Source organism: Caloenas nicobarica, chromosome 3 (assembly GCF_036013445.1).
Source record: "Caloenas nicobarica isolate bCalNic1 chromosome 3, bCalNic1.hap1, whole genome shotgun sequence".
In the NCBI taxonomy this organism is placed as follows: domain Eukaryota; kingdom Metazoa; phylum Chordata; class Aves; order Columbiformes; family Columbidae; genus Caloenas; species Caloenas nicobarica.
Window position 1 is genome coordinate 102,342,869 of NC_088247.1, and position 18,671 is coordinate 102,361,539.

Below are 18,671 nucleotides of genomic sequence, written 5' to 3' on the forward strand. Positions count from 1 at the left end.
ACCTGCTTTAGCAGGTGGGTTGGACTGGATGATCTCCAGAGGTCCCTTCCAACCCCAACCACACTGTGATTCTGTGATTCTATACAAACGTGAACCAATGCAAGAGCTCACTGCCACCAAGACACAGGTGTTCAGTCTCTCCGTTCCCAAACCCTGATTCAGAAAAGGGGGAAAAAAGTGACAAGTCTCTTGCTGGGTTCACAAATGGAAACGGTTCACAGAAGAATCCATTGCCAGCACAGCACTGGAATAAAAAATCATGTAACCAGGAGAAAGACAGGGAACCTTTGCTGTGAGAGGCAGCAAGCCATCCACCTGTTCAGCTCCATACAGCACAGAAGTCTAACTACAGAAGTACTAGTCATGTAAGATTTCCCATCAAATGTGTGTTCCACGATAGAAAAGCTAGCTACCTTTGGCTACACTGCAAGTCAGAATGTTTTTATTAGCAGAGCAGGACTTCTAGGGAGCTATGTCAGGTGTGTCAGAAATAAGACCTTCCCTTTTTCTGGTAATGAAGGCAAGCGAAGGTCAATGCACAGATGCTTAGCCCTATGATTGTTACCAAAGATTGTATTTTGAGGGTTGAAACTAAGAGCTGAATGATGATCACAACTACACAAACATGATCAAAGAAATAAGTGTATATACTAAAAGGTTATATCATACCTTCGTTGGCTCCTGGGTTAGATGAATGGTGCAATGTGATAACGATGAAGCCATGCATGTAGAAGACAAGACCATGGTCAGTCAGACAATACAGTTATGCACTATGGATTAAAGGCATACAGCAGCAAGGAGTGCAACACAGTTCTGTCAATTCAATATGGAGAGGCCACTTTTCTTATGAGGCTCACCTCAGAAGGCTGCAAACTGCTTTTGTTTAAGTCTTATCACCCAGAGAAAGCACGACAGACCTTCAGTCAGGTAAGAAGCACCACACTAATTTACATTCAATGGGGAAACAAAATCTGTGTTCAAGTAGTACAAAACCACCTTAAGGGTTTGGATTATTGCAGCTATAGGGAAGTTTACCTTAATGCAAAAAAATTCATAAAATTCAGATATGCAGTTTATCAAGAGGATGACAAAGTAAAAATATCAGTAAGTTCAGGAGTTGCTTTCACTTCCTCTTAAAAGCATGGTCTTACTGAGGAATAATTCTATAAGAAAGTATATGCCCCAAACCTCTCCTCTTCCCAACTTGGCCACTCCCACTTCTTTGAAAATGATTTAAATGTAAACTCCATCTGCCTGTCATCAACTTAGATTCTTTCTTAAGCTTCTATGTCCACTACACGTGTACAGCTCTAACCATTGGCGCTGTGGCAATGGTCATGGCCTTATTGTTTCACCACCATACCAAGAGCTACTCAAGATCTCTCTGCTGTACTTTGGACAGACAGAATACATCGTCATAAATGGATTTATCATGGTGAATAACAAAGACTGAGACTACAAGTGTCAGCAATAAAATATCACAGTATATTATAGCCTATTTGTGAGCTTAGCATAAACAGCTGGAGACTCTGCATATCTGCATCAGTATAGTCTGCAGGGATCATATTCAGTACCGTGCATTGACTCAAATCTAAGGACAGAGATGTGTTTTCTCCAGACACAAATAATGCAACACCCCAGCTCTTTCGACCTTAATTCCAGTACTAGTTGCCCTACTTCTTATCTACTTCCTGAAATATGATGCTTGCCAAACTGCTCTGAAATTAGAAACTTGTTTCTTCTGCAAAAAAACTACACCAGGAACCAAAAGAACCTCTGTTGGAACATCCTACTCCTTTACCCTGTAAATTGTCAAAGCTGAAGTTACGGGAAGAGCTCCTCCTGAATCTGTAGGTATATCCAGCTCTACAAGTGCTTTCACATGGATGAGGACTGAAGCTATCAAAACCAAAGCTACCCCCACTCTGTATCCTCTCATAGCTCAGGTCTAGTCTAGGCCATTGTCTCACCAGCTGGTGCAGCACAAAAGTAACCAGCAAAAACTTATCACATCTCTAGCAGGATGCGATGCTCCTTACAGGAGAAACATTGAGACAATCCACATTTGAATGCACTTGAAACACTTCACATAGCAAAGTTAAGAAAGTACACGGAATGAAAATACTGAGTCCGAAGGAGGACTAAAGGCTACTTATTTGAGGTAGATGGTATCGCCCTCACAAGTTATCTGTACAAATGTTTTGCAATAAGATATTGCTTGCTGAGAAAAAAAAATACTGGTCACGTTTGTGGTTCTTCAATATAGCATTAGAGTTTACATTAGCCTGTTGCTCCTCACTCAAACTTTTCAAATCACAGGTGGAGAAAGGGGCTTCTCAGAGACAGAACTTACACATGCTACATAGGCTGGCATGGCAAGGCTACTGCCCCTACCTGGAACTCTAGCGGGAAAAGAGTCTGGAGACCCTGCTCCAGCTCCTCCTTCCTCATCATCCTCCTCAAACTCCAAGTGTTCCTCTTCTCCAGGTGCTAAAATCTTCCTGTAAAACATGAGGAAGAAGAATGAGACCAAAGATTCATCATCTGTCTTTCAACCCACAAGTCAGCATCTGAGTACAGAGCAGGAGCAACAATGCTTTAATGTCATTTTGTGCTTCTGATTAGCTACTAACTGTACCTACAGACCCCGACAGAGGTTGCAGGAGCTCAGCCCACATCAAAAGCACAGAGTCTAAAACCAAGAGACAACACAGAGACACGTAGGGGCCTACAAACTACTGATTTTACCAAAAGCATAGGCTTGGGTTTTCAGTAGTACCTAGAAGATCAGAATTCAAAAGGTTTTTTTAACCTGTTTACCCAAAGAAATGCAGCAAGTAGGTCGCTCCAGAAATTCTAGTGTCTCAGATGTACACCAAGTCCCAGGTTGTGCTCCCTTTTAGATACACATCTGTACATAAAGTGACCCATTTCTCTCTTACCTGAGTGGGACAGGCTGAACATCAAAGGGAAACTCCTTATTGTAAGTGAGGATATTCTTTAAGACTGCAGACAGGAAGGAAAAAAAAAAAAAAAAAGAAGCCATATCCATAAACACGCATTAATTCCACTACTTTGCACAGCTATGTCCATTCTCACATCATCTTCACACACACAAATAATAACATTAAAAATATATCAGATCATGGCAAAAAAAATCCTCTCGTATTTTAAACACCAGTATGCTCCTGATCAGACCTATATCACTATAACATTCAGACTGGCTAACTGCAATTCCAGTACCTAATCACCACCACATTTACATGGGCAGGAAAGACGAACATGGCAATAACCAAAAGCATCACAAGAACAAGCTACAGGCCCTGGGGTAAAGGTAACAATCTTTGGTAGTTATTGAAAGGAGAGTGATGCTGTTATTGCCAACAGCTCCAAACAGATTGAAGTCTCCAGAACCGACACATTTAAGCACAGATGTAGGCTGGACATTCAGACAGCCACTGTGGGAGGCCAAGCATGCTGGTAACACATCGCGCAGTTGAGACTTCCTACTTCTTCATTGATGCGTTGTGGGTTTTTTTGTTGGTGGGTTTTGGTTTGGTTTGTTTTTTTCCTTCCTTCTTTTTCCCGGCCCTCTACCATCTGGGCAAATTGGCAAAATTCAGAAGTGATACAGCACAACTTCTGAGCATGGAGCCCTGGAGACACCAACTAAACTCTCCAGCCTTCAGTGGAGAATGGCTTTGCCATTTGTATTGGAAACTTGAACTCAAGTTTTAGTAATCACAACTTTAGCTGTTATTTCCAAAAGTATTTATGAGTAAAAGCAAAATTGCCAAAATCATGTGAAAGAAATGAGCGTTTCATGATGGCTAAAGGGCCCACAAATCTACAAGAGAAGGTTTGCAGGGAGAGGCCCTCTCCTACCAGACAATGAGTATCCCAGACTGGTCAGGGGGAGAGGAGGTAGAAAAACTGAGTCCCCTCACCGAGCCTCACTTTGCAATAAGCCCTCTCAAAGCACATTTTAGAAATCTTTCCTTAGGACTACTGAGGGAGAACGAAACTGTTTTAAACCAGCATTAAGATCACACAAATACCCAGAGGTACTTAAATACCAGTTATATTTAAGGAAGCACTGCCAGGCCCCTCTGCACACCACAACCCAGGCAGAGCAGGAGAGCTTCCTTGTCTGTCTTCATGGTCACATCACTCAGTGTGGGCTCCATCATTAACTTACCAGACACCATCTGAATGCTACAACGAATAAAGAGTTCCTCAGGGAAACTATAAAGAATCTAAAAAGTCTTTCCAGTCTTTGCTCATTCTGATTCTTTTTTTTTTTTTCCCCCTCTGATTTCTGTACCACCACCTGAGAGGTTCAGTACTGCCTGATTCCAGCTGGACACAATACTTAAATACACAGAAAGCTTTAAGCTGCCTCCAGTCAGGGATGTGACAGACAATACTGATGCCAAGTCTCAGTCTCTCTCTCTCCAAAGACTTTTGCTCCAAGGGATCGATAATGCAGATCTCAGCATGGTGGTGAAGAATCACAGCCACTTCTTACCAGAAAAGCAGCTGATTAATAGCAGACAGTAACCTCCCAGCCCAGCTGAGGTTCAGGAAAAGAAGGGGACTTTTATCACTCTCAGAATTCCCCAGATTTCAGGGAGCTACATCATACCAGAAACAGAAAGTAAAACTGTCCCGGGAAGTGAAATCTCCGTAGAGTGAGATCTTTTACAGATCACAGGCACATTATACAGAAGCAACAGAAATTACAGTAATTCTCCCACCTTCCAAAGGTTGGTAACCACTAGATTTCTCTCTCTTCCCCATGACGAGTGTCACGAGGATGGAGCCAGGCTCTTCTCAGTGACAACCAATGATAGGACAAGGGGCAATGGGTACAAACTGGAACACAGGAGGTTCCACTTAAATATGAGGAGAAACTTCTTCACAGTGAGGGTGCCAGAGCACTGGAACAGGCTGCCCAGAGAGGTTGTGGAGTCTCCTTCTCTGGAGACATTCAAAACCCGCCTGGACGCCTTCCTGTGTAACCTCATCTGGGTGTTCCTGCTCTGGCGGGGGGATTGGACTAGATGATCTTTTGATGTCCCTTCCAATCCCTGACATTCTGTGATTCTGTGCAATTACGAGTTTCTCTCACTACATGAATGAACATCCCCTGGGAAAAAGAAACAAACAAACAAAAAACCCCACAAACAAAAACATCACAAACCCTTCTAGTAATTCATTTCAGTCATCACTAGAGGGCACAAAGTACTCCACAGATATGTGCACAGGAAAAAGACAAACAGTTTTCCAGCACCTAAAATCTTGCTGCTGCCTGAACATAACCCAATCCTGCCCCAGAGCTGCAGCCGCGCGTACGGGCCTTGGTACCAGCCCTGCCCAGGGCAGCGCCTGCGTTCAGCATCCCGGGGGTGATGGTCACAAAGGTGATGCTGAACGTTTAGCTCAGGAACGCTTCTGGAAACACCACCCAGAAGTTGTGGCCTTTTGCTGCAGAAAGCTGTGGATCAAGTTTTTAAAAGGCCTTCAGCTTTGTCTCATCGCTAATAGTAAATCATTTTGCAAAGTTGCCACAGGGCGATTTACTGAAGTGCTCCTTTAAATACCATCAGGATAAGAAGTGGACCTACGGCACTCAGCCTGGTGAAATACTTATCCAAAGTCACTAAGAAAAAGGAAAGCAAAAAACCAGAAACGCAACACTCATCCTTCGAGGAAAACGAAAATCCTCTTTACATCTATCACAAGTGCGAGTTTCAGTTGATTTAAATAAAAATAACCAGATCACAGAAAAAAAGCATCAGGTTACAAGGAACAGGAATCTCCCGTGTAATACTGAGTAAGACACCTTTAAGAGGTTAGTTTGGGCTTTTTTGGTTTTGTTTTTAGAAAACACACACCACCTCTGGGAGAAAGAGCAGTTCCCCTCTGCGATGCTGCTGCTGAGAACATGATTCACAGAAAGTTCTCCATGTGTGTAACTGATGGGCAGATTCCAGCATCATGGGCTGCATTTATGCTGGTTTTCCAACAGAAATCTGTTTAAAATACTGTTCTGCAGGCTCACGTGCAGAAGCTGCCTTCTCTCTTGTGATGCTGGACAAAGTCACATTGGTTTTATCAGCAGGTGGCTCTCTCTTGAAAGATTTCAAAAGAAATTATCACCATGAGCAGTAAGACCAGTACGCACCCACTTGGTAAAGACCACTGTCCAGTTCAATTTTTAGCAACAGCCTATAATACCTATACTGATTTTTTTTTTAATAGACAACACAATTCAGATATCAGGCTCCCTAGTACAACCCAGTATCTACTTATTTTATAATACATATAAATTGAGTTTGAAACTAGTTGCTTAGTGGCTACAATTATCACACATGAACACAGGCACAGGGGATGGCCCAGCCTATCCATTTGTAATGTGATTTGTGAGATTTGTGAGATCCAGTGTGTTAGCAATGATTTCACACAGTGTAGTTGTCTCAAAAGAACTATTTGTATGTATGGGCCCTCCTGTAGTATTTTTCTAGCACAAAAGATTCAGTGACAAATCCTATAAACAAACCAAACTAGCCAACTGCTTTGCTTTCCAAGCAGCATGAAATGCAAGCTTAAGTAGGAAAAGTTAGAACTTAACAAAGGAAAAAAAAACCCAACCAAAAAACCCCACAACAGGCTAAATCTAAGGACCTTGGTTGTTATAACACCACCAAACACAAATTTCTCAGCCATTTTGACAGCTTCAGGCACAAAAGTAATTAAAACAAGCCAAATTGTGTGAATAGCTGTTTTCTTTCCACCCTAACAGAATGGCTCGCCCTAACAAAGGAATCACTTGTTTGCATTGCCAGCCAGCCCAGATTTCTTCTAGCGTTTCTGTTGGAACGCAAGCGAAAATTGACAACACAAATTAAAACACTTCACGGTATATTTTACGAAATGGCTGGTGTTGGCCTGATTAAGATTTACTCTATTCAAGATATACTTAAAAACCACAAAAAAAGGCACAATTCAGAGAGAAGGAGGCCAGAACCATCCAAGTCAGATGGCAGCATTAAGAACACCAATGTTCAATTGTTGTCAGAGAAGGACCTGTTCTCCTCTAAGCAAAGCAACTCAGTGTCTTCAAAAACTGATGGCCACACGCTCTTCCTCAGTTCTAATATAGTTGCTTGCTGTATGAGGCATGGGCTGAATGCAATTTAGTGTTAAACATTTCTTCTGACAGCAAAAAATCAACTATCTGACAGAGGGCAAGATAAGCAAACAGGACTGTTGTACTGTAATTGAAATATTGGCCTTTAAGAAAAGGAGACATTTCAAGGGAAGCTTTACATCTGTTGGCAGAATGTAAATTTTGACTAAACCCTTCAACAGTCACTTGTTTTGATTGTAGAACAGTTTGATCAATTAATACATGATTCCTCATTGGTCATTCAGTCACTCTAAAGGCATTTGCACAATGGAGCCTAAAATCCAGTCATTAAATGATTACAACATTTTAAATACTTTGTAAACAGAGACCAGGAGTGTCTACACAAAATAATCCCAAATCAGAGGATGCAGAGGCCAGATACGCAATATGTAGATTGAGAAAGACCTAATACTTCGAACACATAGTTAAACTCTTTCCTGAGTCATGGTCTTCACAGACCTAGCAGTCTTGTAATGTACCTTCATTTGTCATTTTCAGGGAATAGTTTAAAAGGATTTGGACTCTGTGTTTTTGGTAGAGACATTAGGAACCTCAATTCAACACCCTGCTTCTTGAAAAGCTGCCCTGTAGGATCCTGTGCCAGTTACTTAGAGAATGGGAGTGCAGAGCAGCTCGGCTTATTCAGTAAGTGTAAACATTTGCCTGCCCATGATGTTTAACCCAAACATCCCCCTTAATTATACAACTGTGACAGGAAAAAAAGAAAACCAGCTTTTGCCAGCACAAAAGCAGCTCTTCCACATCTCCTGTTCCCCAAGAACAGCAGAAATGTCAGCACTCAGGATAACATTGCTTAGACGTGGAAGCTCTGATGCTTTGAGAATAAAGCAGTCAGTGTTATGGGAAGGAAAACATAGCAGATAAACAGATAATTCCCTACATGAAAAAGTTATTTCTGGATTGACGTACCAAGAACTGACCCAGGATCAGTTGGGGAAAAAACAACGTTACAGAAAACCCTTCAAACACTGACTCACATCCTCGCTTTGACTTATAACTTCGTTAGTCTGGAAGCATTACAGTGGAAGGTGACAGGTGATTGGCTACCATGAGGACAAGTTATATATTTTCAGAAACAACAAAATTTCATGCTGCAAGGAGGAAGACCACAAAGCACTGAAACTCAGTTCAAACAAGACATGTGCAGGTAAATTTCCCAGCTGATTATATACTGTACTACTGATAGCTTAAATCACTATTTTGCACAAAGATTAGCAGCACTTAAAAAACAACTTGAGAATAAAGACAAATACATTACCTGAAACTTTAGGACTAATACACTTTGATGTTACCCGCATTACATTCCTTAATACACATCAAGTTCTCTCTACATGGTAACAGATATTTGGAAGAGCCACCTAAACTCAGAATTACTGTCAAGCCACATTGTGGTCAGTCAGTATTCATGCTGCTGTCATAATTTCCACCATAATGATAAATGTCACACACTTAAAATACAAAGACACCACTTACTTGGTTCCAACTTCTTCAGATCCTCAAGCTTAAATTCATCCTGTGATTGGGTGGACTAGGACATTACAAAGAAAGAGTTAGAACTTAGTATGTACCCTCCCCTCAGACAAAGCTGCCATATCTTAGAATAAGCATGCAAGGTGCTTCCTTTGTTCAAGAGTACTAAGTTACTTCAAAGCTATGTCCTAAAAAAAACAAACAAAAAAACTCTCCAACAGAGGCTAGGTTCACAGATGAGGCAGCAAATACATTACTTCTAATTTTTTGAGAACAAACTTATTCCATGATCCAACCTCTAATGCAAGATAAACATTCTTAAACCAACTCGTTTGTCTTTCATACTTACTACACCGATGAACATTAAGACAGAGGGACTTGTTTTAATTCTTCCCCAAACAAGTTGTTCTGTAGCAAGATCAGTTGTAGGGCTGCACTGCAAAGTGATGCTCCAGCAGGAGCATTCACAGTCCAAGACATGCATTCAACATTGTAACACTGGCAGAAATTACGGTATACAGGATAAAATCCACAGAACACTCAGCTAAGAGCTCACTGCAGATGGAAGAGGGATTCCTGTCTCTCCTTTCTCCAACTCTGATAATGCGGTGTCCTCGTCTGGCTATAGCACACGTCTGCTTCTCAGTAAGCCTATTAGACTCACTAACTCAACAGAAAAGTTTTAATTTTTTTATTCTGAGGTGGTTCAGCAACAGCTTGCAAGCTGAACTAGTCTATTCTGAGATAAAAAGTGGCAGAGCTGGCACAAGACAAGTGGCACAAGACGATTGACACTGGACATCCTCTTTAGGCAGAGGATCAGGTCTTACCTATTGTGTCATTGCACCCTTGGCATCTCTTCAGATTACTCATTGTTTTCAACATTTCTTTAAGGCCTGACTTATTTTTTTCCTCTTTGATTTTGCCCAAGCATCAACGGGGACTTTCTGCAAGACTACAGAAGGACGGTAAAGCAGCTATGCCCATACTGTTAGAATAGTGGGAAAAGACAACCACACTCACTAACTGCTAAGAAACAAAAGTGCAGCAAGTAGAAGACTGCTGAGGAACCAATAGCAAGGAAAGCTGTTCTTGCAAGACATCATCGCCTTAGTTTGGCAGGTTATGACATTGCTGCACCTTCTGCTGTTGCTCTGAGATGTAACCTGACCCATGAAGCTGTCCCACCATGGGACACACCTGCCCTTGTTCTGAGTCCCTGTGACTTTGTGACAAGTACAGCGCTGTTCAAATGCCCCAGGTTAGATAAAAATAGAAAGACAGGTGGAGCTAACCAAATAATTCTTCAAATGCTGCACAGCCCCCAGACTGGTCAGCCCCCATCTCATGAGTCCAGCTCCAGCACACTGCCTAAATTGTCACAGTATCCCGGCCTCTCAGACAGTCGCAGGCAGCGCAACGGAGCTGCTGCACCTTGTACAGCAACACGAGGTACTCGGGAGCACTGCTGTGAGTAACCTGATGCAAAATGTACCTGTCACCACTCTTTGTTGGTCAAGAGGTAATCCAGTAACCCAAACTTTGCTTCAGTTAATTCATCGCTCCCCCCACCCATGTTCTTTTGGAAATTTCTCTCACTTCCCTTTTGTTTTGGGGATAAGATTGTGCTGAGAGAAAAAGAAATTCACTTCCATGGCATTTACCTTCAGTCAAGAAATAAAGCCCAAAGAGTAGCTTCTAAATAATTATTTTCACACACTTGACTACAGCACTGCCAGCTTTCGTAACTGCCTCCAAGTCATTTTCATTCTACACGGACATTCTTCCTTGTGCTCTATTAAGATTTGTGAAGCAGCTGAATTAGTGCAACGATCACTCTAGGGATCTTTCTACCTTTGCACATAGGTTAGGGAGACAAACTAATCAGTTCTGAAGAAAGAATTGAAGACACAAAACCTGCAGTTAAATTCCTGTACAAACCCTAATACATGCTCATGTAAACACTTAAAGGTTTTTAAGGCAGCCACCTGGGGCATCCTGTTGACAGCCTGGAAAGTCCAAGTGTTCAACAGTTTGTTCACTCTGTTTTCAGAAGTTTTGGCTACATCTGAAGACACTAAACTATTATAGCTTTAAAAAGCTCTACGGTTACCTCTCACTGAAGTATGAAGTTACATAGAAAAAAGAGCTTTACCTGTAAAGCTGCACTTCTCAGTTCCAAGCATGTTGCAATTTTAGCTATGGTTTTCTGAAAGGAAAAAGTTACTTAATACTGAAATTATGTTCTTCCATATTCACTTTTTAAAAATATAAAAACAAACAATTTATTTTTCTTGCAAATATTTCAGATCCATTATTCAGTACCAGATAATTCAGCATCAGAAGATTTTTTTAATACACAAACAAGGTTTTCTGAAAGTACAATATAGATGAAACATATCTGCCACTTAACTCCCCTCCCACAGCTTATCACCACAGATGGGGGTTATTCACTCAGCAGAAACTGTAATAATGCCTACCTCATAATAAATCATTTAAACCCAACTGTTCTGAAGTCATAGTGGAGAGAAAGAAAAAAAAAATCCAAACCAAGCAGTATATTACCTTCTGAAAAACAGAACGGTTTGTTCTAACTTGACCTTTTAGGAGTCGTGTCTACAGTTCCTCTATTGGGTTTACAATCTCAGCAGACCAAGACAGCCCCCCTCAGAAGTTACAGAAGCCCAGTGTCTCAGCACTGAAAAAACATGGTCCAGTTTTGTGGGTTTTGGTGGGAGAGGAAGTATAAAGGCGGATTATTTTTCTAACTTTTTGTTTTTGTAATTTTAGGACCTTTAAACTCTGAGTGAAGCATGAAACAGATTGATTCAAACTTGTCAGCTATCTACAATATCCCAGAGCACAACTGTGAAGTAATTTCTCATTTTTATTTAAAAATGTAAAAGAGAGGGAAGTGATTCAAAATAGCCCATTGCTAGCAGCCTTACTTCAAAGACAATGCTACTTCAGCTTTTGTGTCTCACAAAGTAAGAAGCTCAAGCAACATTCACATTTGTTTCTACTACTACCAGCTGAAAAAACTGAGGAATTCAGACTTCTGTAATTGACACCAAGTGGACACACCTACACAGTATATTTTACCTTGCTTGACCATCACAAGTTTATTCATTAACTAGGTTTTACTGAAGAACAATTAAACCTATTGGCAGAGATAAAAGCCAAATATAATTCAAAATGCTCTGTGGAACGTTTACAGGGCAAGAAAAATAGCAACAATAAAGCTATAAAGAAAAGCAGTTTATTTTCAAAGTAGATTTCCCCCCCCAGAAGCAAGATAAAAGTTGAAATACGCACCTGTAACTCATTCTCTCCTTTAAAAGCAGCCAGTATAAAAACAGCTCCCCCCAGGCTGGATGCAATGAAGAAAAGATTTCCTAGAGCACAACTTGAGCATGAAAGAACTTCAACAGTCTGGGCATCTGGCAAGTTATGTGGTATCAGTCAAAAGCCAAAACATCCCTTTAAAGGAGGGTTAAGTTTTAGAGCTCCGAGAGGTTTGTGGCAGCAGATAAAAACCGGGTGTGCATTCACAGCTACCTTGCCCTGACTCTCCTGCGAAGGGCTGTGAGAACTCCTCCTCAGTCAGTTCCTGCGCCACCACTCATTTCAACATGCTGGGCTGAAAGCTACACAGCTCCAGCTTCGGTTCACCTTACACCACACTGAAAGTTGAAAGAGGTCAGGAGCTAAATCATAAGCAGATCAGACATCAACACCTCATGGGCAGAGCCAACAGCTGGGGTCTGTAAAAGCCTCAGATACCTGATTTTCATCTGCCACCACAGGGCTCATCAAAGCTTTTAAAGCCATTTCTCCCCACCTGGTATCTTCTCCCATCTTAAACACTCTTTTACATGGCACTAGCCCAGACTCTACAGCCTTGTGGTTTATATTACTGCCCATTGTATGGAGGCTTTATAAAAAATTCAATTATTTTGAGCACCTTCCACAAAAGTAGCGAGTGGTGCATATTAGTACAGGACACACACTGTTTTCTCCTCTGCCCAGGACACAGCGTGTGTGATGTGCTCTTTGGGGATTTTAATATAGAGCAACATGACCATATGCTTGCATGTAACACGGCAGGGTAAAAATATTACAACTCCATTTATGCGGAGGTTCATTTTGTAGCCTAGGTTCAGTCAGCCAACTTCTACCTCCCCAAAATAAATTCTGCTACATAACAGAGATCCATAGGTGGATCTCCAACAGTCTGGAAAACCACAGATTTTTGAAAGAGGAGTATGTACAGTCCTGGATTCATGTTGACACTTCCAGACCCACACTCCAGACATGGGTGTTGTGGATTTACACATTCCTTCAGGCTGGACGGGAGGACACCAGGTAGTACTACGGACGCAGATTGTCAGTCCCTAGGGTGAGAATGCACTACATCCACCTAATCAGCTGCAGTGTAACAAAAGGAATTTTTTTTTCTATTTCAGAACATCTGGAAAGATACATTTGCAAAGGTAAAATATTAAAGAGGAAGGTGTGAAGTAATGGGTAAAAGAAAGGAATCCAGAGGCTCACTAGGGAAGGGAGGGGAAGTCTCTGAGGTTTGACTACAGCTCCAACATTTGCACAAACCAGCTGTTTCGATGGTTTGGGTGTTGACTGCCAAGAGAAGAGCACGTCCATTCCGCATTAGATCAAAACCCCTCCAACTGCACCCCAGAAAGAGGCTACGAGTTCGCAGGATGCCAGCACACAGCCCCGTGCCCCACCACAGAAACAGAACACGTAAACAGATTTTTCATATGGCTCTTCTCCTCCTGGTCTACCGTGCAGAGCATTAAGCCCCCACTGTAAATGGGGTCTCAAGAAGCACTGCTCAACCTCTCTCTCCTTTGTCAATTCACCGATAAGCTCAGCAACACTCCTGTTCCCAATCCTGCCAATTTGTAACTGTGTATTCTTAAGAGTGCCTGAACTGGCTGCCTCCTAACAGGGCAAACAGCAATACAAAATATGTGTCCTCTGACTCCCAGGGACTAAAGGGCAATAATGGCTCTAGAAACAGATTAATTGAAGAGAGTTTGGGAGTCTTAAAATAGTAAAGAATAGGTTTTATATGGAATTTATTGAAATATGGCAAGCTCCCAGCAGGCATTATTCATAACTATTTTTTTAAGGGACCACACCCAACCCAAAAGTTAAAAATGCAGCTAAACACTGCTATCATTTTCAGCTGCAACTATCCCATGCAAAGGCTCATTTTTGCAGCAGGGAAAACATTCTGCATCTCATTAGAAAGGCTGAAGCCACAATTAACTTTGCTAGTTTAAAATAGTTAAGACTCGGTTTTATGTAAGCTCGTGATCAGAAAGGGAAAAAGTCAGTTGATCTCGTAGTCAAGGTTTCTTCAGTGCTGTTGTGTGAGTAATGACTGTGCTAACTGTAACGCAGTCAAAGATGTTTGCATAAATACAGAGCCAGAGCAGAGTTTGGCTTTAAAGAGAGGTCTAGGCTGTTAGGAGACCAGTAGTTTAATGAATCATGCTAATACCGTTCAACACTGGTCCGATTTCAGCAAGTTAGCATTGCATAAAAAAGCATGATTTTCTAATACTGCCTAGCACAAAAACAGTCACACGAGAAGCAACAACTGCGGTTAGAAGAGGGCTTTAAAGGTCAAATTTATTGCATAGAGAATGGGGTGAGAGTAACTGTAGCTGGAGGCAAACTGGCAACCATGGCCAAACCTAACTGGAACAATTCATGTAGCAAAACACAGTGGTCGATCGAATGAAGATGGGATTTTTAGAGAATGAAGGTAAAACAAAGAACAGCAGGATGCAGATGTTAAGACTGAGGTAAATCTCCCAGTTACTGTATCTGTTAATATACCATACACGCAGCTTCTAGGTGATGAAATTGTTGCATAGCCTCCTTAAGGCTGTTGCAGGGTGACTACGTTTAAACACAATGATTTGTTGCTTACAGTATTTATCTGCAGAGAAATTCTTCAACAAAATTCATAATCATTAATGAAGATTCCAGCACTGTCAATTATCGAAGGCAAGACAGAGCCTTCCCTAAGGACTAAAACTGCAGAATTATGTCTAGCAGTAGATACAAGATGACAACCCTCCCCCCCCCCCCCAAAGCTGAAAATCCAGGAATGAACGGCAAATTCTGGAGACTAGCCTGCTCTAGTAAGGGAAGTAGCACATTGTGTTTCAAAACAGTCTCTTCGGATCAATAGCAAAAAGGCAAGGTATGAATATTTAAAAGTCTGAATTCTTACCACAAACAATACATTTATTATAAGATAAATTATAACTGGCTTACAGTATACCTAGGAAAGAAATTGGTGGTGTCTGTCAACTGTTATTAGATTAACAGATTGTATGATTACATTAGCAAGTAACACACCATAAGTTATGGTGTAGCCATATCTGCACTGTATCACCACCTGTGATGCACAAAATAAACCCAAACATGGTAAAAGTTTATACAGATACACGAGGCTGGGAATTTTAACCTGGCCTTGTCCTTTCCCTGTAGCTGTAAAGCTAGTAGCTTTCCCTTGGTACAGAGGAATCACTGCTGAAATCCATCTTCCCCACATAGTATGTCAAGTAAGAAACAATGACAGACTCGTAGTAATTCTCGGCAGTATGTATGATCCTTTGGAGAACAGCTATCTGTAAATCTGCACAAAGACTGGAATGAGGGTAGATCATGCAACTGGAAATTGTAATCGGCTTCACGGCCTTGCTTTCTCCAACCTATGAAACTCTGTGCACAGCCTTGGCCAGCAACATCAGATAAGCAAACCCTGAAGTTTACGCACTGTTCTACATTTGGAAAAAACAAAGAGGTGGCTCTTATATGACATACGGAACCTCAGAAATACAAGATACTAGAGAAAGAGACTTTCTGGAACCAGGAGGAATCAGCATGGTGGTGCATACATTGCCAGGAACTTGGTTAAGCAAAAGTAGCTGCTTTGGTGTGTAGATTTTTTGAAAGGTGGCGAGAGAAGATACACTTCTACTTAACCAAACTGCTTGAACACCCAGAAGTGTGCAAAACTCTACTCCTACGCACCAAGTGAATGATACTGGTGATGACAGTAATTGGTCAGGATCACTAGATTACACTGGCCGAGCTCCTGCAGAAATAGGGAAGGCCAGAACACCAAGAACCTTAACATTTGTAGGGACATGGTTTAGATGTTAGATTCAGGTTATGGTTGGACTCAATGATCTTAAGGGTCTCTTCCAACCAAAATGCTTCTATGATTCTATCATTAAACTAAAAGATGTTGCTGTACAGTTTTAAATGCTTCTTTCAAAGCGATAGCAAGACTCTTTTGTGTGACTAGCATTCCTCATGGTAGAGGAGGAAAAGAGAATGTTCTCTCAACAAAATGTCGGGGAATTCAGCTGTGTATGTGACTAATGAAATAGGCACCACCATTTGATAACCAGGCTCAAAGTTTCAGTGCATCAGCCCTTTACTGATCTGCAAAAAAAATATCTTTTTTTAAAAAAAGAAAGTAAGTGATATAACGCACAAAAGAGGCTGATATTTATATGAGCTTTAGAAACAGGTATCGCTCTGCAAGGATTCAAAACAGCCACTCCTTATTGTTCTTTTTCGGCAGACTGTTGCCTTAAGACCCGATCATGGTTGCGCATCTAACATCTGAGGTCAGCTATCTCTGCTTCCTGAGCCCCTCAGGCCTTCCCTCGTGGCTGACCTCACTCACTGCCACAAGCTGGGCCAAGGTCCTTTCCACAAGATCCAGGGAACATCTGGAAACAGAGCCCCGCGTGGCTTTGCTTCCCATACTCACAGGAGATGATGCCTCCAGAATTAGAGATTAACAGGCTCGCTTTCATAAACTAACCGTATTTTCAAAAGCATCCAGAGATGGGAAACTCGCAGTAACGATGGTTATAGCTGAGAATGACTGAGAAAGCCACCAGCAAGGGATAGAGAGCAAAAGCAATCAAAGAGCAACCAGCTGTCCAACACTAATAAGGCTCTCAGGCTTTCAGTTCAGGAAAGCTGGACCAAATCCTTCTTCTCCAAGATTCTGACTCTGTTTAAGAGGATCATGGGCCTTATTTTCTTCTTTGCAGAAGGTAAACAGAACATGAAAGACCAGCTCTTCGCCTTCTTATTGGTACATGTGAAGGAAACAGTTACAAACGTCCGTCAGACTCTATGTAAAAGTGTGTTTCTTTGTAACAAGTTTCTCTAAACACACCGAGTTCATCTCCAGTTTCTGTAGCCAGGGCCTGTTTTCAGGACCAATATTTCCAAACACAGATCCTGTTATTCTAGCACCCTATTTCCACAGATGGGATTCTGGGCTAGCAAATGTCACTCTTCAGGCAACACCATTGCTCAAACAAGTGATCTTATGGCTTGGAAATCTGGAAATACAGTGGGTCTCTAATTTAGTATTCCTAAGAAAAACATGCCTATATACAAGACATGAAAATTTAGCAGGGCCTCATATCTTAAAAGTTTTTATTTTGCTGAAAATGCTTGAGTGTGTGAGATCTCAGCCAGCATTTTTCTCTTAAAACCTGTCACAGAATTGCATTAATATGATGCTGAGACAAGAAACAACATTTTCAGCTGAGGGGAGGGAGGAAGGAGTCAAGTAATTTCAATATTTTGAAAGATCATAAATAACATTCTAGGAGACTAGTAGGGAGTATTCTGCCAGTCAGGTGTTAGATGTTAAGCTAACACCCTCCTCACCCTCAATATCTGCAGTTCAAGACATTTTGTATTCAAATTTGTGCTAAAGTTGTGTAAGCAAGTTATCAAAAGGTCACCCAAAAAAAGAAACACCCAGGTTATGAAGAACTCTGACTGGTATGCATGACATTCAATATTACACAGCAGAGCATCTGTCACATCTAATGACAGCAACTGTTTTAGCCATTCTAGGCTCTGTTTGGGGATATTGAGGGAAGAAAAAAAGGTCTCATAAGGCTCTGGTCTGCAAGATACAAAGAACTACAATACACATCAACATCTACGAGTCAAGCTCCTTGACTGAGCAAACAGCAACACTCACCTTTTGATCTTCTGTGAATTCTGAGTTGTTGTGCTGAGACTGCGCCTCTTTTTGTAGATGTCTTGCTAATCTGGATTGGGGCGGAGGGGAAGAAAATTGTATAATGGGAACACAACACAGAAAAACATACACGCCCCTCCCTCCAGAAAACCTGTCAGCCAAAAGGTCCACAGACTGGTGCTCCAAATAGTGGTTGTTTTTTGTTTGTGGTTTGTTGTTGGGGTTTTTGTGTGGTTTTGTTTGTTGTATTGTTTTTTTAAAAAAATATTTCTAGAACCATGGTGGGCCATACTTAAAAAAAACCCCTGAAGATGGACAAAGTATGTAACTATATTAGGCAAGAAAGACTGCATATATAATGTATCATGAAGAGAGCACAGGTAAGAAGGTCCTTATAGCCAACAGCCCCTTTTATAAGCACTGACCTTTTTCCTCTCCCCATCTCCCTTATTTTAAAATAACAAACCATAGCTTCTGTGAAGACCCACTGAGGCACAAGCCCCCAAGCGTTTCATGGAGAGAATTTGAGGCAGGTGGGATTGCCAGGAGGCTGATGGGGGTACCCTAGGCGATGGCTGCAGGGCGGCTTGGCCCAGGCTGCCGGGGTGTATCAGCTCCCATTTGCGCCTGTCAGCATCGCAGGCGGAGCAGGAGACCTCACCCCTTGTCACCACGGAGACCGGAGTACCAAGGGGTTTGGAAAGCAACAGTAAGCAAACAGCTGGAGAAAGCGAAAGGAAGCGAGAGGGAAGCGACGGGAAGAGTTACGGTTTCCGTCCAGGGAGGAAGGAGAACATTAAACAAGCAAAACCTCTGGGCAATTGTTGCCAGTCCCTGTAAATAATTAAAAAAAAAAAAAAGCAGAGGGGGAGAGGGGACAGGGGATTGAGGGGAAACCCAGGGACAGCAACAGCAGTC

At 41.7% G+C, this 18,671-nt stretch overlaps 1 protein-coding gene across 2 annotated transcripts in view; it reads right to left on the minus strand.

The window, feature by feature from the left end:
• Nucleotides 1-18,671, minus strand: part of AIDA (axin interactor, dorsalization associated) — a 29,455-nt gene that overhangs the window by 7,666 nt on the left and 3,118 nt on the right. The window contains exons 2-7 of one of the 2 annotated variants that reach the window (XM_065631281.1): nt 17,754-17,823; nt 10,839-10,892; nt 8,687-8,741; nt 2,943-3,006; nt 2,395-2,501; nt 670-681 (exon numbers count right to left, since the gene is read on the minus strand). In XM_065631281.1, coding sequence (XP_065487353.1) covers nt 670-681; nt 2,395-2,501; nt 2,943-3,006; nt 8,687-8,741; nt 10,839-10,892; nt 17,754-17,823 — 362 coding nt within the window. The remainder of the gene's footprint in view (nt 1-669; nt 682-2,394; nt 2,502-2,942; nt 3,007-8,686; nt 8,742-10,838; nt 10,893-17,753; nt 17,824-18,671) is intronic. The other variant, XM_065631282.1, reaches the window with a different exon arrangement.